The sequence below is a fragment of the Carcharodon carcharias genome, chromosome 14 (genome assembly GCF_017639515.1).
Source record: "Carcharodon carcharias isolate sCarCar2 chromosome 14, sCarCar2.pri, whole genome shotgun sequence".
Lineage (NCBI taxonomy): Eukaryota > Metazoa > Chordata > Chondrichthyes > Lamniformes > Lamnidae > Carcharodon > Carcharodon carcharias.
The window spans coordinates 125,902,981-125,929,082 of NC_054480.1; the positions used below are offsets into that span (position 1 = coordinate 125,902,981).

General features: G+C 51.7%; 1 protein-coding gene across 2 annotated transcripts in view; it reads left to right on the forward strand.

The window, feature by feature from the left end:
- The first annotated feature begins 1,890 nt into the window (after positions 1 to 1,890).
- LOC121287112 (transmembrane 6 superfamily member 2-like) overlaps positions 1,891 to 26,102 on the forward strand; it is a 48,953-nt gene continuing 24,741 nt past the window's right edge. For both annotated transcript variants that reach the window (XM_041204667.1, XM_041204666.1), the window contains exons 1-8: positions 1,891 to 2,153; positions 4,367 to 4,470; positions 4,922 to 5,019; positions 6,924 to 7,027; positions 7,264 to 7,346; positions 7,709 to 7,833; positions 8,504 to 8,605; positions 10,617 to 10,709. In XM_041204667.1, coding sequence (XP_041060601.1) covers positions 2,062 to 2,153; positions 4,367 to 4,470; positions 4,922 to 5,019; positions 6,924 to 7,027; positions 7,264 to 7,346; positions 7,709 to 7,833; positions 8,504 to 8,605; positions 10,617 to 10,709 — 801 coding nt within the window. In that variant the 5' untranslated portion in view covers positions 1,891 to 2,061. The remainder of the gene's footprint in view (positions 2,154 to 4,366; positions 4,471 to 4,921; positions 5,020 to 6,923; positions 7,028 to 7,263; positions 7,347 to 7,708; positions 7,834 to 8,503; positions 8,606 to 10,616; positions 10,710 to 26,102) is intronic.

Sequence of the window (26,102 nt, forward strand, 5' to 3'; positions counted from 1 at the left end):
CTACAGCCCTTTGGAGTAGAGAATTCCAAAGATTCATAATGCTCTTGAGTGGGAAAAAGATCACCCATTGTCCACCCAAATACACCAGCTCACTTTTCAGTGAGTTGGGGCAGGAGCCTTGACTGCCCTCTGCCCAACAATAGCAATAACTTACAATAACGGTACTTTACAAATGTAGTAAATCATCCCAGGACACTGCACAGAAGTGCAGTATCAAAATTTGACTCTGAAGCATGTAGGGAGATGATCTGGTAAGTGACCAAAGGCTTGGTCAGCGATAAGTGTTAAGGAATGCTTTTAAAGGGGAAGACGGAGAGGTTTAGGGAGGAAGTTCCAGAGCTTAAAGTCTAGGCAGCTGAAGGCATGGTCACCAATGTGGAGTGCTCAAAATAGGGCAATGTTCAAGATGCCAGAATTGGACCAGTGCAGATATATTTTTTTCACAGAACATGGGTGTCACTGGCTAGGCTGGCATTTATTGCCCATCCCTAATTGCCCTTGAGAAAGGTGGTGGTGAGCTGCTTTCTTAAACCGCTACAGTCCATGTGGTGTAGGCGCAGCCACAATGCTGTTGGGGACGGAATTCCAGTGTTTTGAACCATATCCCTCAATTCCCTGAGAGAAATAAGAGACCCTCACTGAGGGTTGTGGAGCTGGAGGAGATTAGAGATGGGGAGGAGCCAGGCCATAAAGGGATATGAAAGCAAGGATATGAAATTTAAAATGGAAGCGTTACCAGATTGGAAGCACGTCTGTGAATGGGACTAGACGAGAGGCAAGAAATGGGCAGTAGAGTTTTAGATTAACTGAAAGTAGAATGTGGGAAGCTGGCCAGCAGTGTGTTGGAATAACCAAGGTTGGAGGTAACAAAGTTGTAGGTGGGCATCAGCATCAGATGGACATGTTAGAAAGATAGAAATGGGCAGTCTTTGTGACGCTTATCAGGGAGGGGGAAGGAGTTGGTGACATAGGAAAATAGGAGCAGGAGTCGGCAATTCGAGCCTGCTCTGCCAATCAATATGATCATGGCTGATCGTCTATCTCAACATCATGCTCCCGCTCTCTCCCCATACCCCTTGATTCCTTTAGAGTCCAGAAATCTATTTCCTTCTAAGTATATTCAGTGACTTGGCCTCCACAGCCCCCTGTGGTAGAGAATTACATAGGTTCACCGCCCTCTGAATGAAGAAGCTTCTGCTCATCTCAGTCCTGGATTGTATACCCTGTATCCTGAGACTGTGACTCCTTGTTCTAGATGCACCACGCCCCCCACCCCCCCCAGAAGCAACATCATCCCTGCATCTATTCTGTCCAGCCCTGTTAGAATTTTATACATTTTAATGAGATCCCGTTCTCATTCTTCTAAACTCTGGTGAATACAGGCCTAGCCAGCCCAATCTCTCATCTGCAATCCCTTTCCAATAGAACAATCCCATCAACACTCAACAGTGCCCTGATGCACATGGAGGTCAAATGTTCTTTTCAGGCATTGGGGATTTGATGCAGTTGACGGTAGGGGGGAGGGGCTGGCTATTTCTGGGGTTGAGTGTTATATTCCTGGTGGAGGTGTGGTTGGATTTTATGTTCCTGCGGATTTTGGTTGTGTTCCTTTGCAGAGTTGGGAGGAAGTGTGTGTGTGCTGGATCGTGAGTGAGTGGGTGCGTGCTGTGTCCCTGAGGAAGGGGGTGGGTGGGTGCTGTGACCTTGGGGAGGGAGTGGGTGAGTGGGTGTTATGTCCTCGGGAGGGGGTGGGTGCTGCGTTCCCGGGAAGGGGTGGGTGCTGCGTTCCCGGGAGGAGGCGGGTGCTGTGTTCCCGGGAGGGGGCGGGTGCTGTGTTCTCTGGAGGAGGTGGGTGATGTGATCCCGGGAGTGGGCGTTCCTGGCCCTGTGTTGTTCCTGGTTGTTATGCTTCTCTCTCTTTCCCTCTCTCTGTGTGATTGATTGGCGACCTTTGCCTCCTCTCAGTCAGAGCCTCTATCAAACGAACAGCGGCTGCAACCAGAGCCGGAACAGCCCGAGCTCCAGTCCCGGAACCGGAGCCGACTCTCGGCCGCCGCCAGGATGCGGGTGGCCGCCGGAGCCGCGGGATTCCTCCTGTCTTTGACTGCGATCCCCATCTCATACCTGCTGAACAAGTTGTCGGCCATGGACAGGTGAGAGATTGGGAGCCGGCGTGAATGAGATCTGAGAGTCAGACTCATGTGTAAGTGTTTCATTCAGGTCAGTCACTGTACAGTGGGGACGGGAATGGTGAGTACAGTTCTGTCTCTGCATAGTATAGAGGAGAGAAATGTACCCCAGTGAGAGTCAGCACCTTCGGGGGGGAGGGGGACCTGTACCCCAGTGAGAGTCAGCACCTTCAGGAGGGGAGGGGGACCCTGTACCCCAGTGAGAGTCAGCACCTTCAGGAGGGGAGGGGGACCCCGTACCCCAATGAGAGTCAGCACCTTCAGGAGAGGAGGGGGACCTGTACCCCAGTGAGAGTCAGCACCTTCAGGGGGGGAGGGGGACCTGTACCCCAGTGAGAGTCAGCACCTTCAGGGGGGGAGGGGGACCTGTACCCCAGTGAGAGTCAGCACCTTCAGGGGGGGAGGGGGACCTGTACCCCAGTGAGAGTCAGCACCTTCAGGAGAGGAGGGGGACCTGTACCCCAGTGAGAGTCAGCACCTTCAGGAGAGGAGGGGACCTGTACCCCAGTGAGCGTCAGCACCTTCAGGAGGGGAGGGGGACCCCGTACCCCAATGAGAGTCAGCACCTTCAGGAGAGGAGGGGGACCTGTACCCCAGTGAGAGTCAGCACCTTCAGGAGAGGAGGGGGACCCGTACCCCAGTGAGAGTCAGCACCTTCAGGAGAGGAGCGGGATCTGTACCCCAGTGAGAGTCAGCACCTTCAGGAGAGGAGCGGGATCTGTACCCCAGTGAGAGTCAGCACCTTCAGGAGGGGAGGGGGACCCGTATCCCAGTGAGAGTCAGCACCTTCAGGAGAGGAGGGGACCCTGTACCCCAGTGAGTGTCAGCACCTTCAGGAGAGGAGGGGGACCTGCACCCCAGTGAGAGTCAGCACCTTCAGGAGAGGAGGGGACCCTGTACCCCTGTGAGTGTCAGCACATTCAGGAGGGGAGTGAAGAAGAAATTAAAATAAGTTAATATGTAAAAGCCCCTTTGTGCCAGGCTGTCTGTCAATGTTCAGAGGTCAGAGATGGTTGAACTGGTGTCACAGTGAGATGGTGTAGCTAAGGCAGCTTCAGGTTCTATAGGGCACTCGGTGTTTAATATCCAGGGTGAATATAACAGTTTCAGAGATGCAATGTAGCAAGAAAATCTTCATCAAATTCATACAAAAGACTGAGCAGGCTACACAGAGCAGGTGGTTAGGGAAAGGCAATTGATTTTTATTGTGAGGGCTGTTAGAGTTGGGCTGACCATTTTTCATCATTTTCTCATGCAGCCAGTTCCATTTATCAGCAGATTCTGCAACGTCACATCGATCCTTGCACTCTGATGTCAGTCTTGACTTTAAACCTTGAGCTCAGAGTTGGAGATTATGAAGAAGAGTCATATGGACTCGAAACATTGACTCTTTTTTTTCACTCCACAGATGCTGTTTGACCTGCTGAGTTTTTCCAGCATTTTCTGTTTTTGTTGGAGCTTATCCTTTATTGAGCGCAGACAGGTGCCCATGTTTGTGGATTAACCCCAGCCTGCAGTCAGAATGGGACTGGACTCTAATTCCTGAAATTTTTGATGGAGTTTTGTCAATAATCTGAAGTGACTGTTAGAAACATGTCCACAAACCTGAGAAAGGTGTAGAATCTAAATTGATGATTTTTGGCTCTCTGTGATTTTGTCTTTTGTAATCACAGCAGTTATTTGGATTCTTGTTACTATAGAATTAAATTTTAATTTACAACAATAAAAGCTATTCAGGCCTGCTGGTCCATGTCAGTGTTTCTGCTCCACAGAACCTCCTCCCACCTCCCCTCTTCATCTCACTCTGTCACCATATCATTCTATTCCTTTCTACCTCATGTGTTTATGCAGCTTCTCCTCTTTATTCTCCTTCTCTATACAAATCACCGCAACCACTCTCTGTGGTAGCGAGTTCCACGTTCTCATCATTCTCTGGGTAAAGAAGTTTCTCCTGAATTCCCGATTGGATTTATTAGTGACTATCTTTAGTTTATTGCCTCTGGTTCTTCTCTGAGTACGCTATCAAACCCTTCCATCATCTTAAAAACCTCTATCAGGCCAATCCTCAGCCTTTTCTTTTTTAGATGAATATCAGCCAGTCTAACCTTTCCCAATAGTTACCGTCTCCTTCACGGGAGCTCCTGTGATTAATTCCTTTCTCCCTTTTCCATTTAAAGTCCTATGGTGGTGTTTGCTACTGGTGCTGGAGTTCTCCTCGGCCTGTTGTTGGTGTTGTACCTGCTTGTCATAGGAAGACCCCCAACGGACCCCCTATTTTATGGTAAGCGGTGGGGACAGTTGATTTGATCATCTGTGGAGAGTGCTGAGGTTCATCGGGTTTCTGAAGGAGTATTACCAGCTGCAGAATCAAATCTGGGTCAACTGATTAACCCCAAAAACTGAAGCAGTGAGCCATAGTGAGGGGCCATGAATAATGAACGTTGGTGATATAAACTATGATCACTGAACTTGGGGACATTTCAACTTGAGTAACCACCAAGAAGAATTGTTTTATTCCCATTGACTAATAGATATAGGGACCAATCAGTACCATGCCAATCAACTTCATATTGACATGGGGAAACAGTATGATAGTGGAGGGGCATGTGGGGTGGGTAACATGCGAGTAGCGTGAAGGAAGTGGAGTGGAGAGGTAGTGGTGTGAGGTGGAGTAATATGAAGAGGAATAGTGTGACAGGGAGTATTGAGTAACTTCTTACCTTTTATTGCAGCCTTCGCTGTGTTCTCCTTCACAAGTGTCATCGATTTAATTATCTCCCTGGAGCAGGATGGCTACATCAATGGATTCATGGGATTTTACATGAAGGAGGTAGCTTCAAAAATCTCTGTTACTGATACTGGGGAGAATTTTGTTGTATTCTCTCGATCTCTTGCTGCTATTCAGTCTGTTTCTCTGGTGTTTCCATCAATCTCCCATGAGCTCCATGCTCAATTCTTCCTTCTACTCTAGAGATTCAAGACCATAATCCATTTTAACACTCCAGTGCGGTACTGCTGGAGGTGCATCTTGCAGTTGAGTTGTTAAACCAAGACCCCTTCTGGCCTCTCATGTGGACATAACAGATCCCATGGCCAATATTTCAAAGAGCACAAGAATTCTGAGCTAATATTCATCTTCAAACAACATCATTAAAACAGATAATTTGGTCGTTGCTGTTTGTGGGATCTTGCTGTGCACAAATTGGCTGCTGTGTTCGCTACATTGCAACAGTGGACTTGATGGGCCAGATGGTGACCTCCTGGGCTGTAATGACTCTACCTCATTCATTCATGTGTGCTCTGCCCAAAGGCAGGCCCTTGGCTCATTGTCTGCTGATAGAACCATAGAAAAGTTACAGTGCAGAGAGAGGCCATTCAGCCCATCATGGCTGTGTCATGCAGAAAAAGATGAAAAAGACACTAGCCGCTCATTTTAATCCCACTTTCCAGCACCTGGTCCTTGGCTTGCAGGTTACAGCGCTGCAGATACAGATCCAGGTATTTTTTAAATGAGTTGAGGATTTCAGCCTCAACCACAAACTTAAGCAGTGAATCACAGACACCCTCCACCTCTGGGTGAAAAAGCTTTTCCTCATGTCCCCTCTAATCCTTCTACCTATCACCTTAAATCTATGCCCCCTGGTCATTGACCCCTCAGCTAGGGGAAACAAGTCTTTCCTGTCTGCCCTATCTAGGCCCTTCATAATTTTTTACATCTCAGTTAGGTCACTCTGAGCCTCCTCTGTTCTAAGGTAAACAACCCCAGCCTATCCAATCTCTCCTCAAAGCTACAATTTTCAAGCCCTGGCAACATTCTTGTAAATCTCCTCTGCACTCACTCTAGAGCAATTATGTCCTTCCTGTCATGTGTGACCAAAAATGCTTCATCCTGAGCCATTTTCAGCAGTGGTGGCTTGTCAATGACTTCCACTCTCAGGGCCTGGGCAAGGAGGTAAGTCCCAAATCTACCTCAGCCAGGATGAGAATCGAACCCACACTGCAGGTGTTATTCTGAACCACACACTAGTCACCTAGCTAACTGAGCCCCTATGACTGTGTCTACATTTCAAAAAAGCATTTCATCAGCTGTAAAGCACTTTGAGACGTCCAGAGGATGTGAAAGGCACTATACAGATGCAAGTTCCTTCTTTACTCTTCTTTCTACTGCTGCGGTTTCAGCTCCCCACCACACGACACCACAAACCTCAGCAACCCTTCCCCACCTTCCCTGGGGACTGTACCTTGACATGGTGAGAAAGTTTACTCACTCCTTGCAAGGTGAGACAGTAGGGGAGGTGGGAAGGGTGAAACTGGCTCTTTGACCCTGGAGAGCCAGATCTCATCTGCAGGGGATATAAGGTTACTGGTTAGTGACAGGGAATGTGAAATCCGGTTGACCTTCCCTTCCCAAATCCAGGAATGCTGAGGCCCGTATTTCCAATCATCAACTCAATGTAGACCCAGGTGGAGTGGGGTGGGGTGGAGCCTGAAACTCTGTTGCTCTGTACGACAATGAGATGTGTGTTTGTTGAATGGCTGTCCACTGCCTCAGTGTTGATAATATGTTATCTCCTGCGTTCTACTGTTTCATCAATTTTGGTCAACTTTGTATGTTCGTAACCTGGCAGTGCAGATGGTACCTGGGGCTAGTGTTGGACGGTTAGAGTGGAGATGGATGGATGGTTAATAGCATGGGGATTGATGGCTCATACTAATGTTTGGCTCCTTTGACAGGGGGAGCCATATCTCCGCACTGCCTATGGAATACTGATCTGTTACTGGGATGGGACAGTCCATTATGCACTCTACCTGATGATGATAGCAGCCATAACACTGAGGTAAGGCATCAAACAGCAGCTCACACTGACTTATCCCATCTGAAGTACTTGTGTTCAGTGCTGGGCACCACATCTCTGGAAGGATATGCTGAGCCTGGAGAAGAAACAGCACAGATTCACAAGAACGTTACTGAGGCTTAAACCGAATGCGTGAACTGGGCTTGTATTGGAATGGAAATGTGTAGTAGTGAGGGTGGATGTCACATAATCACTAAACATTGTAATTTCACCCACAGGTGGAGGTACCGGAGTGTTGGCCTTTACTGGCTGGGCTCCATAATCATGAGTCTTGTCACCCTCTTACTTGGAACCGTTGTAGGTGAGTGAATGTTGTTGCTTCAGGTTATTCACAGGAAACTTGCACCAAACTGGGAGAAAGAGAATATGGCGTGAGATATTGTAAGTAAATCACAACATCTTGCATGTATATAGCATCCAAATATCCCAAGACGCGACACAGGAGCATTATGAAGCAAAGTTGGACACCAAGCTACATAAGGAGATACTAGGGCAAATGACAAAAGCTTGGTCAAAGAGGTAGAGGATAAAGCGTTTTTAAAGGAGGAAAGAAACATAGAGATATGTGATAGTCAAAAAGCATTGATTTACGGAAGGAACATTAGTGAAAGATTTGTGATTTTCCTACATCTTGGCATATAATTTTTGTATCTAATCATGAAGGTAAATTTGGAACCGAAATCCGTCCTGCTTTCCTGCTGAATGTTCCATATGTGTTGATTCCGATTTGGGCTGGAAAGAAAATCTACAGGATGCCCAGAGCATTGCCACAGGTGATGGCGGAGCAGGTGAGGAGCATGTGGAATAACCTGGAGAGATCTTAGCATTCATTTCTCTGAAAATGGAGGGCAAGTAACAGGCCTGAGTTACATAGAGGGAGATTTACTCTGTATCTAACCCCATGCTGTACCTGTCCTGGGAGTGTTTGATGGAGACAGTGTAGAGGGAGATTTACTCTGTATCTAACCCCGTGCTGTACCTGTCCTGGGAGTGTTTGATAGGGACAGTGTAGAGGGAGCTTTATTCTGTATCTAACCCCATGCTGTACCTGTCCTGGTAGTATTTGATAGGGACAGTGTAGAGGGAGCTTTACTCTGTATCTAACCCCATGCTGTACCTGTCCTAGTGGTGTTTGATGGGGAAAATGTAGAGGGAGCTTTATTCTTTATGTAATCAGAGTTATTAAGTTTGGAATAGTTGTAATAATGACTTATTACTGGATATTTATAGCTCGTTATCAACAGCCAGTTGTGTTTGATTGGCTATAGTTTCATTATGCATTATATTATTTTAATTATTATATGACTACTAGCTAATCATTGGGGGTCAATGATTAAATTTGCAGGTTTTCTATTTCTAGTGATTCTGTTCAGTGGTGTGATGTAAACATATGATTATTGATCAGTTGTTAATCTGAATTGACTATTTCTTTATGGGCTGTTCTATCCATTTCCTCAGGTTGCTGCGGAACAGAGGAAGTGGTTGTATCGACGGCCCCTGGATGTGTGCTTCATAATTTACCTGCTGTTTGCTGCTGCCTACATACTCTTCAAAGGCTTTGTGAGTATTGGCCATCGAATGTTCTGGGGTCAGGATAATTTGGCTGGCTAGACGGACGCTGTTTAATTCACCCCTTCGAAGGCACCCGCCTCTTAATGTTACTAACTCCCACTCCTGATGGTTTCACATTTTCAGGGTGTATTTGCTTGCAGCTCCTGCAGGGAAACTTTAGGCTAATCAACAAACACATCATCCTTACACCTCTGTGTCCCACTGGGTAGCATTCTCACCTCTACACAGTCCTGAGGGAGCGCTGCCCTGTCAGAGGGCCAGTACTGAGGTAATGCTGTGCTGTCAGAGGGTCAGTACTGAGGGAATGCTGCACTGTCAGAGGGTCAGTACTGAGGTAATGCTGTGCTGTCAGAGGGTCAATACTGAGGGAATGCTGCACTGTCAGAGGGTCAGTACTGAGGTAATGCTGTGCTGTCAGAGGGTCAGTACTGAGGGAGCGCTGCCCTGTCAGCGGGTCAGTACTGAGGTAATGCTGTGCTGTCAGAGGGTCAGTACTGAGGCAGTGCTGCACAATCAGAGGGTCAGTACTGAGGGAATGCTGCACTGTCAGATGGTCAGTACTGAGGGAGTACTGCACTGTCAGAGGTACCATCTTTTGGATGAAAAATTCAGCTCAGGCCCCTTCTTTAAAATCTTATGATCTTATTGGAAGAAGAACAAGGGCCGTTCTCCTGGTGGTCTTGTCACCACTCTTCTCTGAACTGCTATCCACAAAAACAATTAAAATATCCTGAAGTTGTGAGAAGATGCTATAGCTACTTTTTTTAAGACAAGCTTTGTGTATTGTTCCTTGAGTCCCCATTCTTGAACATCTCTGTGTACAAATAGTCGTTTGGCAGTACAGAAGTTGAGTATTGCTGAAAAAAGAGACATGTCAAAGCTTTTCATCTAGAACTCATCAGGACACTCCGCAAGAATACCAATATAAGAAGAAAACAACAATTTATACTGTATGTGTAGAGCGTGTTAATTGGTTGGCAAGTGGACTCTGACTAGCAGCGATGTCGATGAATAACTTCGACATGTTTCTTTTCTCAGCAATTCATCGCTCTGTGTTTGATTTATTTCCCAATGAAACATTTACCTTGGTTCTGACAATGACTCATTTTAAAAAGCAAATTATACTTGCTGGCTATTACACCGTGAGTTACCTCTGCTCGGTCAGCCTCAGTAAGAGAAATCTTTGATCACTACTCACTATCCAGTGGCTATTCCCGGGAAGCAGATTTCAGAGGGAAGGCAATGCCCTCAGAGTCCAAGTGCCTTGTTGGATTCACTGCTGAGGCTGACATATGGTGAATTATCACTTGAGCGAGAGAATGAATATCATCAGGATGGGGGTAAATGGAAGTGGGAGGGGACAGCTTGTTGCCCATCCCTTATTGCCCTTGAACTGAACGGCTTGCTAGGCCATTTCAGACGGCAGTTTAAGAATCAACCTTATTGCTGTGGGTCTGGAGTCACATATAGGCCAGACCAGGTAAGGACGGCAGATTTCATTCCCTAAACGGCATTAGTGAACCAGATGGGTTTTTCCAATGATCCATGATAGCTTCACGGTCACCATTACTGAGACTAGCTTTCAATTCCAGGTTTATTAATTGAATTTAAATTCCACCAGCTGCCTTGGTGGGATTTGAACCCATGTCCCCAGAGCATTAGCCTGGGAAATCCATTGTGTACAATCCAGAGGTTGTGCAGTGTTACTCTGTTTATATCATGGATCAGTTAATTAGCCCCATTTACTGACAGGTTGTGGGGTTTTTAATCATATCTGTTGTGGGAAACTGACTGGATCAAGGACAATTTTGGCTTTCTACCCTGTGCAATATCTCGATCCATTGAAGTCAACAGAGAGCAAAATTGGGCAGAATGTAAAACCTGATCCCATGGGTTTCCTGTGTAGTGAGTTAGATTAAAGTTAACCCCCGTCCCCCCACAACTAGAGTATGTTTGGTGTAATTGGGATTTGCTTGTGATCTGTAATTGTCTGATTTAGATTGCCCTTGAGTGTTCCTTTGACATCTGTGACAGCTACGCTTATGATCAGGAGCCCTACCTGCTGGACCCGGTGATGTATGCCAAGATCCAGGCAAGTGGTTGACTGCTGTGGGGTAGAGTGTACATGCGGTGTGGGGAAGACCAAATGGGTGGGTAGAGTCTGTGATAGGCTGAACGCTACAGTATGCCAAAGATATGATGTTAAAATTCCAACTCATGTCTAAATCCCTTCATGACTTCGCCCCTCCCTATATTTGTAAATCTCCAGCCCCACGACCATCAAGATCTCTGTGTTCCTCCAATTCCAGCCTCTTGTGCAGCTCCGATTTTAATTGCTCCACCATTGTTTGTTGTGCCTTCAGCTGCCTGGACCCCAAGCTCTGCAAATCCCTCCCTAACCTTCTCCACTTCACTTTCTTCCTTTAAAACACTCCTTAAAACCTACCTGTTTGACCAAGCTTTTGGTCATCTGTCCTTTTGTAGCTTGATGTTAAATTTTGATTGATAATTGTTCTTCTGAAGTCCTTTGGGATATTTTCCTTCACTAAAAATTCTATATAAATGCAAACAATTGTATATCTGCTCCTGTACACTTATTGTCCATCTGACACTCCTGCCAATTGGACACTTGCTCGCTTGCATGCATGCTCGCTCACACACACACACACACATATGCACGCTCGCTCACACACACACACACACGCTCGCTCACACACTCATGCATGCTCACTCACACACACGCACGCTCGCTCACACACACATGCATGCTCGCTCACACACAAACATGCACGCTCACACACACATATGCTCGCTCACACATTCATGCGCGCTCGCTCACACACACATGCACACTCGCTCACACACACGCACGCTCGCTCACACACACACACGCTCGCTCACACACACACACTCGCTCACACACACATGCACGCTCACTCACACACACACTCGCTCACACACACATGCACACTCGCTCACACACACGCACGCTCGCTCACACGCACATGCATGCTCGCTCACACACACACACACGCACGCTCGCTCACACACACATGCATGCTCACTCACACACGCGCGCTCACTCACACACACCTGCAAGCTCACTCACACACACGCATACACGGCGGAATTTCTGGGCCTGCTGGCATCAGGTGTGTTCAGTGGCATTAGTGGACAATATGGTGAGAAGGCCAAAAGTCATTTTCACAACGTCATGAAACCAGTTTGCAATTATCCGCTCAGTCCATTGATGATGGGCTGTGTTTCCAACCATCAGATTCGGGAACCTCATAGTAATACATCTGCATAGCATTATAAGGCCAGCCCAACCGAATCAGCCTCCCTTGCTGGATCATCTGCCCTCTCACGCTGACGTGTTTCACAACAGCATATTTAAGGTGTGTACTTGGCGGGCTACACTTTGAGGGGAACTCGGAGGTGAGTGCACAGTATCATTGTGCAGTGTTTGCCCAAGTCGCCTGTTGGCCTTCAAGGTTGAGGTATGTTGGAGTTGGGGGCAAGGAGAGCCATGAGATCGAAGGTAGCTCACAACCACGTGTGGGGTCAGGGGGAAGGAAGTGGCCACGCATTTGGGACACCTTGTGTAAAGCGACCATTCCTCCACAGCTGAGACAGTTCAGGTGCAGCCACATTGATATGATCGGAGTTGGGCTTCTAGCTTCTAGCTTATCTGCCCACTCAAGCAATGCAGAGGCATCAAAGTGCCACCAAGTGCTCCAGAGCTTTTCACCCCTCAGGCACAGACTGCAAACTAATGAGTGTTTTAGTGGACTGCAGAACAGTTGGACAACTGCACACATTATATGATCTCCTTGCTAAATCTGGCCATGGAGCAGTCACTGGTGGAGATGCTCACCGCCCCTTGCAATGTCATCATCCCGGTTTGGGCCGGTCCTCCCCATGGTTCAAGCTAACAGTGCAGACTTGCAGTGTGGGTTAGGAGAATGCTGTGCCTGAGCTGAGAGGGGGTGGGGTTTCGGGCAGCCATGCAGCACATTAAACTCTGGCCATCCAAGTGGTGGCCAGCACTCTCCGGGATGTGTTAAGGGGCCTTCAGACTAACTAAGAGAGATTCTTAGTACACCCAAGCTAACCCACCCGTCTCTCTCTTTCATCCTGCAGGAGGAGTACATCAGGTTCATGGAGCCTGGTGACCTAGCTGTATGCCTCGTGGCTTACAATGGAGAAGAGAGTGATGGAGGTGCCTGGCTGCGCAGAGGGAGGAGCAGCACCCTCAGGAAGAAGGGGCGGCTGGGGTTCCTGCAGAAGCCGCTGAAGAGCCACAGCGAGTCATTGTGACTGCTGACAAGTCATGGCGAGCCATTGCTGGTTGGCATCTAACCAGACCCAGGGTCTATAGACTCCGCCTTTCATTCCTGCAGATGACTGAGAACCAGTGTCGCTGAAGACTGCACATGTCTAGGGAACTGGTGGGTCATTTCTGCTGCCTGCTGCAGGATTTGGTGCCACGGGGACATGGAGGGCATCCACTGCCAGTGGCTGTGAAAGTGACCGTGGCGCTCATTTTTTACACCAGTGGCTCCTTTCAGGGCTCCACAGGGGACCTCTGTGGGATCTCACAAGCCTCCACCCACAAAGGCACCCATGACGTCACGGATGCCATCTTTCCGAGGGTCACAAAACTTTGTGCATTTCACCCGGGACCGCACAGCCAGGATGCGAGAGCGATTGGATTATCCCTGATCTCAGGTTTCCCACAGGTGCAGGGTGCGATCGACTGCACTCATGTGGTGCTCAGATCTCCATCACAACACACGGTCAATTATGTCGGCCGTGAGGGCTTCCATTCATTGGTGTGCGACCACCACAAACATCCTGCAGGTGTGAGCATGGTTTCCAGGGAGTGTGCACGATGCCTACGTTCTCAGTCAGTCATGGATCCTGATGTCTTCCAGGGTCCACAGAAGCTGCAGGGTTGGCTCCTTGGGGGCAGAGGCTGTGGCTGATGACACCCGTGTGGCGACCTCAGACTGCAGCAGAGCGACGCTATAATGAGGCTCATGCTGCAGCTCGTAACTTGGTGGAGCAGACCATTGGGATGCTGAAGATGTGGTTCTGGTGCCTGGACCGGACTGGTGGAGCCCTGCAATATAGTCTGCAGAAGATGTCACGCATCATCATTGTTTGCTGCACCCTTTACAACCTGACACTGAGTGCTGAGAGCACACAGAGAGAATGAGAGATCTCTCTGGCGCCTGCCCACAACATTCTGGCAGCAATGACAAGCAGCTCTGAAGTGCAGACATCAGTAACGTCGCCAGGGACTGTGAGGCTGGACCATAACTTTGGCCTGAAGGCTGCACAAATCACAGGGAAGAGGACCTGGATTGAGACACCTCTTTTTATCTTGTGTAGAAAGGTTTCACATCCGAGTGACAAGAACAATGCTCATCAGAACAAGGAGCCATAGACAAGGAGAAATTCTTGGGAGTTTATTTACAACAGTGAACATTGTGTACAAGTGAATAACACCCGTGCCCAGGCTGTGCAATTACATCTTCTTAACACTTGGCCTAAGTAGCCAAGTGGTTATGGTACTGGGCTTGTAACCCCAAGATCAAGAGTTCAAATCTCACAATGGCAACCTATGAAACAATGTAAATTCATCTGAAACAGATGGAATCAGGATTGTACTCGAAAGAGTTACATCTTCTTAACGCTTGGTCTAAATAGCCAAGTGGTTATGGTACTGGGTTTGTAACCCCAAGATCAAGAGTTCAAATCTCACAATGGCAAACTATGAAACAATGTAACTTCATCTGAATAGGAACAGATGGAAACGTGTTTGTACTCGAAAGAGTTACATCTTCTTAATGCTTGGCCTACATAGCCAAGTGGTTATAGTACTGGGTTTGTAATCCCAAGATCAAGAGTTCAAATCTCACAATGGCAAACTATGAAATAATGTAACTTCATCTGAAACAAATGGAAACGGGTTTGTACTTGAAAGAGTTACATCTGCCTTTTTTTGTCACAAGAATCCAGAGATTGTTAGTCGACTTCTTCTGGGACAAAAGATTGCACTGGGTCGCTGCCGAGGTTCTGAGTCTCCCGCTTAGGGAGGGTGGTCAGGCGCTAGTGTGCCTACGCACACAGGTGGCGACTTTCCGCCTTCAGACCCTGCAGCGATACCTCTACGTCGAGCCTCCTCCTAGATGGTGTGCCCTGATGACGTATTTCTTCCGTCAGGTGCACGGCCTGAATTATGACGTGCAGCTCCTGTTTATAGAACAGCTGGGCCTCGGTGGCTCCTTGCAGGCGTTGCCCGTCTTTTACCAGGACCTGATCAAAGTCTGGAAAGTGGTCACCTCGCGACGCAGCTCTCCCCCGTCAGGAGTAGCGGCTATTGTCAGAGAGCCGCTGCTCAGGAATCCGCCCCTCCGTCCTTTTCAGTGGTTGGCGGAGAGGAGGGCTGTGGCCGCAGGGGTGACCAGGATCAGGGACGTGCTGGGTGGCGGAGGACTGGGCTGGATGCTCCCGCAGGAGTTGGCGCGACGCGCGTCTGTGAGTGTCCGGGTCGCAGCCGATGCCATCCAAGACCTGAGAACGGTCGTGCTCGGACCCGACGTTATTTTGGGTCTTGAGGTGGCCCAGGTGCGCGGTGGTCTTCCGTCTGAGCGTTCCCCTGTTCGGACGGAATTCCACATTGGCCCCAAGCCCCGAACCCTCCCTCGGGTGCTGGTGCCCCGCAATATGAGCCGCCTCGGGGACATGCCCTCTGTGCCTTTTGGCACGGCAAAGAGGGGCTTTTTGTACGGACTGCTGCTGCACACCTTCCATTTTCTCGCCCTTGTCCGTCGACCGGACACGCCCTGGCGTGCCTTGCTGCCGTCCGGCGGCGGAGGCCCCCGATGGGAGGCCCTCTACGGAGGTGTCCTCCCCCTTTCTATCGGGGACCTGGGTTGGAGGGTGTTGCATGCAGCAGTCCCTTATAATAAGAGGATGCATAGGTTCACGGACTCTCAGGACACATGCCCTTTTTGCGGTCTTGTGGAGTCCTTGGACCATGTATACATAGGGTGTTGTAGGCTGCACTCCCTTTTTAGTTATTTGAAAAACCTTTTATTGATGTTTTGTTTGCACTTCAGCCCCACGCTCCTGATCTATGGGCACCCGGTGCGGAAGGGGGTCGGGAAGGAGGAGGACCTCCTCGTGAACCTGCTCCTGGGCCTGGCCAAGTTGGCCATTAACAGGTCCAGGCAGCGGGCGATCGACGGGGGAGTCCCGCCCGATTTTTGTCCCTCTTCCGTGGCTACGTTCGCTGCCGGATGTCCCTGGAGAAGGAGCACGCGGTGTCTGCTGGCACTCTCGAGGCCTTCCGTGCTCGGTGGGCACCGCGGGGACTGGGGTGTTTTGTTGACCCCTTTAATCACATTTTGATTTAAAGTTTGTAAGTTTCCTTTAAACTTTGTTCTTGGTTTTACAGCTGACCTGAATTAGGGGCTGTGCCTGATTTATCCCAATTTTGTTGATTTGGTTTTCATTTAAAAGATTATCAAGAGTTCAAATCTCACAATGGCAAACTATGAAACAATGTAACTTCATCTGAAACAGATGGAAACCGGTTTGTACTCGAAAGAGTTACAAAAGATAAATTTGGCATGGCCTAAATAGCCAAGTGGTTATGGTACTGGGTTTGTAACCCCAAGATCAAGAGTTCAAATCTCACAATGGCAAACTATGAAACAATGTAACTTCATCTGAAACAGATGGAAATGTGTTTAGGGCTTGGCCTAAATAGCCAAGTGGTTATGGTACTGGGCTTGTAAACCCAAGATCAAGAGTTCAAATCTCACAATGGCAAACAATGTAACTTCATCTGAAAAAACAGATGGAAACATGTTTGTACTCAAAAGAGTTACACATATTAAGGCTCTGTTCCTGCACCTATTTTAGGAGGTCTACTCTGCCGCTTCTTCGGCCAGGATCAACTGGGGTAAGTGTTCTGGACTCCTGGTCGGTCAGTGGCAGATGGATCCCCTACCCGAGGAGCTCAAACCTTTCACCTGGAGCAGGACCAGCCTCCTCTACCTGGGGGTCCATCTCTGCCCCGCTGAGGAATCCTGGCCGGCAAACTGGCAGGAACTGGTGACGAAAGTCACCGCTCGCCTGCGGCGCTGGACAGGACTGCTCCGAGTGCTATCTTACCGGGGTCGAGTTCTGGTCATAAACCAGCTGATCGCCGCCATGTTGTGGTATCGGCTGGTCACTTTGACCCCTCCCCCGGACTTTGTCACAAGAATCCAGAGATTGTTAGTCGACTTCTTCTGGGACAAAAGATTGCACTGGGTCGCTGCCGAGGTTCTGAGTCTCCCGCTTAGGGAGGGTGGTCAGGCGCTAGTGTGCCTACGCACACAGGTGGCGACTTTCCGCCTTCAGACCCTGCAGCGATACCTCTACGTTGAGCCTCCTCCTAGATGGTGTGCCCTGATGACGTATTTCTTCCGTCAGGTGCATGGCCTGAATTATGACGTGCAGCTCCTGTTTATAGAACAGCTGGGCCTCGGTGGCTCCTTGCAGGCGTTGCCCGTCTTTTACCAGGACCTGATCAAAGTCTGGAAAGTGGTCGCCTCGCGACGCAGCTCTCCCCCGTCAGGAGTAGCGGCTATCGTCAGAGAGCCGCTGCTCAGGAATCCGCCCCTCCGTCCTTTTCAGTGGTTGGCGGAGAGGAGGGCTGTGGCCGCAGGGGTGACCAGGATCGGGGACGTGCTGGGTGGCGGAGGACTGGGCTGGATGCTCCCGCAGGAGTTGGCGCGACGCGCGTCTGTGAGTGTCCAGGTCGCAGCCGATGCCATCCAAGACCTGAGAACGGTCGTGCTCGGACCCGACGTTATTTTGGGTCTTGAGGTGGCCCAGGTGCGCGGTGGTCTTCCGTCTGAGCGTTCCCCTGTTCGGACGGAATTCCACATTGGCCCCAAGCCCCGAACCCTCCCTCGGGTGCTGGTGCCCCGCAATATGAGCCGCCTCGGGGACATGCCCTCTGTGCCTTTTGGCACAGCAAAGAGGGGCTTTTTGTATGGACTGCTGCTGCACACCTTCCATTTTCTCGCCCTTGTCCGTCGACCGGACACGCCCTGGCGTGCCTTGTTGCCGTCCGGCGGCGGAGGCCCTCGATGGGAGGCCCTCTACGGAGGTGTCCTCCCCCTTTCTATCGGGGACCTGGGTTGGAGGGTGTTGCATGCAGCAGTCCCTTATAATAAGAGGATGCATAGGTTCACGGACTCTCAGGACACATGCCCTTTTTGCGGTCTTGTGGAGTCCGTGGACCATGTATACATAGGGTGTTGTAGGCTGCACTCCCTTTTTAGTTATTTGAAAAACCTTTTATTGATGTTTTGTTTGCACTTCAGCCCCACGCTCCTGATCTATGGGCACCCGGTGCGGAAGGGGGTCGGGAAGGAGGAGGACCTCCTCGTGAACCTGCTCCTGGGCCTGGCCAAGTTGGCCATTAACAGGTCCAGGCAGCGGGCGATCGACGGGGGAGTCCCGCCCGATTGTTTGTCCCTCTTCCGCGGCTACGTTCGCTGCCGGATGTCCCTGGAGAAGGAGCACGCGGTGTCTGCTGGCACTCTCGAGGCCTTCCGTGCTCGGTGGGCACCGCGGGGACTGGGGTGTTTTGTTGACCCCTTTAATCACATTTTGATTTAAAGTTTGTAAGTTTCCTTTAAACTTTGTTCTTGGTTTTACAGCTGACCTGAATTAGGGGCTGTGCCTGATTTATCCCAATTTTGTTGATTTGGTTTTCATTTAAAAGATTATCAAGAGTTCAAAGATTCTTGGTTTTACAGCTGACCTGAATTAGGGGCTGTGCCTGATTTTTCCCAATTTTGTTGATTTGGTTTTCATTTAAAAGATTATCAAGAGTTCAAATCTCACAATGGCTTCCGCGGCTACGTTCGCTGCCGGATGTCCCTGGAGAGGGAGCACGCGGTGTCTGCTGGCACTCTCGAGGCCTTCCGTGCTCGGTGGGCACCGCAGGGACTGGGGTGTTTTGTTGACCCCTTTAATCACATTTTGATTTAAAGTTTGTAAGGTTCCTTTAAATTTTTGTCCTTGGTTTTACAGCTGACCTGAATTAGGGGCTGTGCCTGATTTATCCCAATTTTGTTGATTTGGTTTAATTGTTTTCATTTAAAAGATTATCAAGAGTTCAAATCTCACAATGGCAAACTATGAAACAATGTAACTTCATCTGAATAGGAACAGATGGAAACGTGTTTGTACTCGAAAGAGTTACATCTTCTTAACGCTTGGCCTAAATAGCCAAGTGGTAATGGTACTGGGTTTGTAACCCCAAGATCAAGAGTTCAAATCTCACAATGGCAAACTATGAAACAATGTAACTTCATCTGAAACAGATGGAAACAGGTTTGTACTCGAAAGAGTTACCATGAAAACCATTTTGGGCTTGGCCTAAATAGCCAAGTGGTTATGGTACTGGGTTTGTAACCCCCAGATCAAGAGTTCAAATCTCACAATGGCAAACTATGAAACAATGTAACTTCATCTGAAACAGATGGAAACAGGTTTACTCAAAAGAGTATCAAGAGTTCATTTTCTTAACGATCTCGTGGAGGTAATTGTGGATTCAGTTTGTTTCCTGATACTGAGGAGAGAAGGTGTGTGGTGTTGGTGTTGCTGCTCCTCAGTGTTTCAACTGTTTCTGCTGCTGCCTTTGGGGTTGTTGTTTCTGCTGTGTGCTGCTGCTGCTCCTGCACTCGAGGGTGTTTGCTGCTGCTGCTGGACCTGCACTTGAGGGTGTTTGCTGCTGCTGGACCTGCACTCGAGGGTGTTTGCTGCTGCTGCTGCTCCTGCACTCGAGGGTGTTTGCTGCTGCTGGACCTGCACTCGAGGGTGTTTGCTGCTGCTGCTGCTCCTGCACTCGAGGGTGTTTGCTGCTGCTGGACCTGCACTCGAGGGTGTTTGCTGCTGCTGCTGCTGCTGGACCTGCCCGTGTGGAGTAAAGGGAGAGAAGAAGAACAGTTTCTGTTGTTACAGGACAGGAAGGCCAGGACTGTGTCTAAAAACAACATCCTAGGTGGGTGTCCAACGTTATTGTTTGTGTAAGGTGGGGGCAATAAAGGACTGTGTTTTGTAGGGGGAGGCAAGAAGACTGCCAGAGGGTTTGGGGAAGGAAGAGAGGGAGGGTGAGTGTGTGTGCTGAAACCATCTTTCTGCCGCCCCTCCCCCAACCCAGCCCTTTTCCCCGGTAAGGCCAGCAGTAGCTGGTGAAGACATCGCCTCCCCCTACCTGAAGAACATCAGGCCCCCACCCACCGTCCATCCACCATCGAGGACACCCACCTGGACATTTACCTCTTTCCTTCCTGTGCCTCCCTGTCTTTTACTCCTCTCCCTCCTCTCCTCTCCTGCCTAAAAGAGGGGAGGTTGTTTCTACCTCTCTCCCCCACCCCCTTTCCTCCCTAGGGAGGAACACTACGTATATTTTTTTTTGAAAAAAAAATATATATATAAAAAAAACAAAATGGCCAATCCTTCCCAGGGTGGGCGTGGCTCTGGCCCTAAGGCCAATTCACCATCGCCTGTGGCCGGGCCCTCGAGGGCTAATGTGGAGGCAGTTTTGTCACCGGTGGCAGGGCCTCAAAAAAAGAAAACCTTTGCGGGGGTGGCTGCTTCTGCGGCTCCAGCTGCTCCTGCTGCCCTGTCACCATTCCGCCTCCTCACCAGGGCCCTTGGGGTAAAGAGCTATGCTCACCCTGAAATGACAATAGAGGCCTGCGTAAAGGCTATGGCTGGGGTCGTCGGCCCCTCAGCCATTGTCGCGGCCTCTAAAATGTACAGGAAGGCCATCTTCTTCTTGAGGTCCGAGCGGGCGGTGCACCTCGCCCTGCAAAAAGGACTCACTGTGGGCGGGACTTTTCTGGCGGTGGACCCCCTTGAGGCCACCGCCCAGAGAATTATTATTTCGAACGTCCCACCTATTCTATCCAGTGAGCTCCTCCTCTCCCACCTTAATAAATTAGGGGAGGTCAGGTCGGGGGTTGCACCAATCCCGCTCGGCCTCAAAGACTCGGCCCTCCGCCATGTGTACTCCTTCCGGCGCCAGGTATTTGTCCGCTTGGCCCAGGAGGAGTGCCTGGAGGGGGCCTTTACTATCAATTTTGAGGGGACCGCCTATCGGGTCTTCTGGACCGTGGAGGGCGTGCGGTGCCATGCTTGTAAGGAGGAGGGGCACGTGAGGAAGAACTGCCCCGCCTCCAAGGCCACAAGACCCACCCAAGCGGCCGCGGCTGGCACCACCCCTCCTCCCCCCGCCACCACTCCATCTCCCTCCCCGCAAGGGGAGGTGACGCCGGCAGCCACTGCCATCTCGGCTGCCGGTGAGGTGGGGGGAGAGCCCCCGCGCCGTAAGAAGGCACGGAGGAAGACCCGCAACCTGGAGGCGACCCCTGAAACGCCCCAAAGCCCCCAAACACCTGCAGGCACCGGCTCGGGGGAAAAAACATCATCCGGCCCCGGCGTCGTGTCCGCGTGTGCTCCCGGGTCCGTGGGCGCTAAGGCGCCGAGTGCTGGGCCCGACGTTGTCCCTGCGCGTGCTCCCGAGGCTGGCGGGGAAAAGACGCGGGACCCCGAGCCGGGGAATCAAACATCCAAAACGCAGAGGGTGGAGTGTCCGGGAGGGCTGGACAAGGAGGAGGGGGCCTCAGAAATGGAGGTCTCCCTAGCCCCCAGCCTGACCCGGAAGAGACGTCATGCTTCGGAAGAGGAAGTGGGTGATGCCCAAACTGAAGTAGTTGGATGTGTCCCTTCCCCCGATGAAGAGGTGGTGGCGACTCCACCAAGTAAAATCTCGCCCTGTCCTCTGGGGGAACCCAAAACCCCTGCACCTACTCCCACCACTGTTACCCCCGTCAACCTGCTGCAGTCCCCTGAACAGGGCCCCTCAGGGGTCACTGAAGGCACCTCCCTTGAGGTGGTGCCCGACTCAGGAACCCTCGATACCCCCGAGGTACCTTCTGGCTCGTCGGGGGACTGTAGCTTTCAAAATTTAACAAATGTTAACGGGTCATTGGGTGGCGGCGAAAAGGAGGGCCTTCCCGCTCCCTCCCAAACCTTAACACCGGGCGTCCTAGTTTTAGATCAGGAGCTTGTCCTGAGCTCCCCGGACGACCCGGTGCCGGGAGGAGAGCGGGCATCAGAACTGCCGCTGCCCTCTGACCCAAAACCTTTAGAGGAGACCAGAGAGGACTCCTCTGGCCTTGATCCTGGGGGTGGGATCGAGGTACAGGTGGGGCCAGCTGGCAGCTCCGAATCAGCCCCCGTACTCAATGCGGGGGAGGGGTCGGACGCTGGAGGCGACGACCTGGAGGAGGACGGGGTGTCCGTGGTGAGCGCTGGAGATTACGCTGAGTCGCTCTCAAGCGAGGCGGTGGATCCCCTGGTGCCCTCCACTGACTCCCCCCTCATCCCCCCAAGGGAACTCCGGGACTTTTTGGCGAGTCATCGCGGTCGCCGAGATAGGGTTCAGTTGGCCTTGGACCGGTGGCATTCTTTTCCGCTGGTGTTCTGGTCCACTCGCGAGGCTCTCAAGTCTCCCGAGTTGGATAGGAACGCACAGCGGAGGGTCCAAACGTTTCTCGCTGGGCTCCTGAAGGAGAGGAAGGACTAAAAAGTCCTCTTCTTCTTTTTAATGACTTAAGGTGAAGGTTTGATGTACCTTTGACAATGAAGACGACTATAGCCAGCCTCAACCTCCGCGGCAGCAGAGGCGCACAGCGCAGGTTCCAGAACTTCTCGGTCCTCAGGGACGGGAAGTATGCGTTGTGCTTCCTGCAAGAAACCCATACCGTTCCGGGAGACGAAGCCACGTGGCTCCTGGAGTGGCGAGGGGGGGTCTACATGAGTCACCTAGCCTCCAATTCGGGCGGGGTGGCTATCTTGTTGGCCCTGCATTTTCAGCCGGAGATCTTGGGGGTCAAGGAGCCGGTGCCAGGCCGGTTGCTGCACCTGACTGTGCGTCTGGGGGGGGGCAGTGCTTCACTTTGTGAATGTGTACGCTCCCCTAGGCACGCAGCAGCAAGCAAGCTTTTTTGAAGAAGTGTCCACTCATCTCGGCTCCATCGACGCTGGCGAGTGCATCGTCCTCGGGGGGGATTTCAATTGCACCCTCGGGGTCCGGGACCGTCACGGTACCCCGCACTGCACGCGAGGTGTGAGTAAGTTGCGGGACCTGGTCAGGTCCTTCGACTTAGTGGACGTCTGGCGAAATCTCCATCCTGACTCCAGCGTGTTCACCTTTGTGTCACCTGGAGTCGGAGCGTCCAGACTCGACCGCCTTTACGTTTCGAAGGCGTACGTGTCCTGCGTTCCGGCTGCTTCTATACAGCAGGTTCCGTGCACGGACCACCGTCTGGTGTGGGCGGAGCTCACTTCGTTCTGCGCTCGGACGGGGTCCGCGTACTGGCATTTTAATAACCTGTTGTTGGAAGACCAGCGGTTCCTGGACTCGTTCCGTCGCTTCTGGGCCGGCTGGAGAAGGAAGCGGGGAGGCTTCCCCTCCTTGAGGCTATGGTGGGACGTGGGCAAGACTCACGTCCGAGTTTTCTGTCAAGAGTACGCGAAGGGGTCGACAAAGAGACGCAAATCCAGGGTCGAGGAGTTGGAGAAGGAGGTGCTCGACCTGGAGGCACGTCTCCGTCAGCCTGACGCGGACCCGGCCCTGCGGTCGGTGTACGATGAGAAGAAGGGCGCGCTGCGGGACCTGCAACTGGTCGGGTCTCGGGGCGCGTTCGTGAGGTCGCGGATCTGTTTCCTTAAGGAGATGGACCGTGGCTCCCCCTTCTTCTACTCGCTGGAAAAAAGGCACAGGGTCCGTAAGCAGCTCTTTACGCTGCTGGCCGACGACGGATCCCTTGTCTCGGATTCGGAGGGCATCAGGGCCATTGCCCGAGATTACTACACTGCCCTGTTCTCTCCAGATCCGTCCAGTGAGGAAGCTTGCAGAGTTTTGTGGGAGGACCTGCCGCAGGTCGGCCCGGAGTGCGCCAGAAAGCTCGACTCCCCTATAAGTCTGGGGGAGCTGACCGGCGCACTCGACGGTCTTTCTGGGGCAAAACCCTGGGACTAGACGGGCTGACCGTGGAGTTCTTCAGGGCGTTCTGGGACGTCTTGGGGAGCGACTTCGCGGGGGTCCTGGGGGAGAGCATTGCTACCGGGGAGATGCCCCTTTCATGGCGCAGGGCCGTGATTGCCCTGCTGCCGACGAAGGGGGATCTCCGCCTTCTTAAAAACTGGCGCCCAGTCTCCCTCCTCAGCACGGACTACAAAATCTTCGCCCGAGCCATGTCTTCTCGGCTCAGCACCGTGCTGGACCACATGATCCACCCTGACCAGTCCTACACCGTCCCGGACTGAACCATTTATGATAACATCCATCTGGTCCAGGACATCATCCACCATTCCCAGAGGGCTGGTCCGTCGAGCGCCTTCCTGTCTCTCGATCAGGAGAAGGCGTTCGACAGGGTAGATCACGAATACTTACTCGGAACTCTGCGAGCTTTCGGGTTCGGGACGCATTTTGTCGCCCAGATCTGACTTCTGTACACCGCCGCGGAGTGTCTAGTGAAGGTTAACGGGTCCCTGACGGCGCCCCTTCGCTTTGGGAGAGGGGTACGTCAGGGCTGCCCCCTGTCTGGCCAGTTGTATTCTATTTGCGTGGAGCCTTTCCTGCGCCTCTTGCGGAGGAGGTTGTCGGGATTGGTTCTGCGCGGGCCGGGCATCGGGGTGGTCCTTTCGGCTTACGCCGATGACGTGCTCCTTATGTTTAGTGACCCGGCTGACCTGCGGAGGATGCGCGAGTGCCAGGAGGTCTACTCTGCCGCTTCTTCTGCCAGGATCAACTGGGGTAAATGTTCTGGACTCCTGGTCGGTCAGTGGCAGATGGATCCCCTACCCGAGGAGCTCAGGCCTTTCACCTGGAGCAGGACCAGCCTCCTCTACCTGGGGGTCCATCTCTGCCCCGCTGAGGAATCCTGGCCGGCAAACTGGCAGGAACTGGAGACGAAAGTCACCGCTCGCCTGCGGCGCTGGACAGGACTGCTCCGAGTGCTATCTTACCGAGGTCGAGTTCTGGTCATAAACCAGCTGATCGCCGCCATGTTGTGGTATCGGCTGGTCACTTTGACCCCTCCCCCGGACTTTGTCACAAGAATCCAGAGATTGTTAGTCGACTTCTTCTGGGACAAAAGATTGCACTGGGTCGCTGCCGAGGTTCTGAGTCTCCCGCTTAGGGAGGGTGGTCAGGCGCTAGTGTGCCTACGCACACAGGTGGCGACTTTCCGCCTTCAGACCCTGCAGCGATACCTCTACGTCGAGCCTCCTCCTAGATGGTGTGCCCTGATGACGTATTTCTTCCGTCAGGTGCACGGCCTGAATTATGACGTGCAGCTCCTGTTTATAGAACAGCTGGGCCTCGGTGGCTCCTTGCAGGCGTTGCCCGTCTTTTACCAGGACCTGATCAAAGTCTGGAAAGTGGTCGCCTCGCGACGCAGCTCTCCCCCGTCAGGAGTAGCGGTTATCGTCAGAGAGCCGCTGCTCAGGAATCCGCCCCTCCGTCCTTTTCAGTGGTTGGCGGAGAGGAGGGCTGTGGCCGCAGGGGTGACCAGGATCAGGGACGTGCTGGGTGGCGGAGGACTGGGCTGGATGCTCCCGCAGGAGTTGGCGCGACGCGCGTCTGTGAGTGTCCAGGTCGCAGCCGATGCCATCCAAGACCTGAGAACGGTCGTGCTCGGACCCGACGTTATTTTGGGTCTTGAGGTGGCCCAGGTGCGCGGTGGTCTTCCATCTGAGCGTTCCCCTGTTCGGATGGAATTCCACATTGGCCCCAAGCCCCGAACCCTCCCTCGGGTGCTGGTGCCCCGCAATATGAGCCGCCTCGGGGACATGCCCTCTGTGCCTTTTGGCACGGCAAAGAGGGGCTTTTTGTATGGACTGCTGCTGCACACCTTCCATTTTCTCGCCCTTGTCCGTCGACCGGACACGCCCTGGCGTGCCTTGTTGCCGTCCGGCAGCGGAGGCCCCCGATGGGAGGCCCTCTACGGAGGTGTCCTCCCCGTTTCTTTCGGGGACCTGGGTTGGAGGGTGTTGCATGCAGCAGTCCCTTATAATAAGAGGATGCATAGGTTCACGGACTCTCAGGACACGTGCCCTTTTTGCGGTCTTGTGGAGTCCGTGGACCATGTATACATAGGGTGTTGTAGGCTGCACTCCCTTTTTTAGTTATTTGAAAAACCTTTTATTGATGTTTTGTTTGCACTTCAGCCCCACGCTCCTGATATATGGGCACCCGGTGCGGAAGGGGGTCGGGAAGGAGGAGGACCTCCTCCTGAACCTGCTCCGGGGCCTGGCCAAGTTGGCCATTAACAGGTCCAGGCAGCGGGCGATCGACGGGGGAGTCCCGCCCGATTGTTTGTCCCTCTTCCGT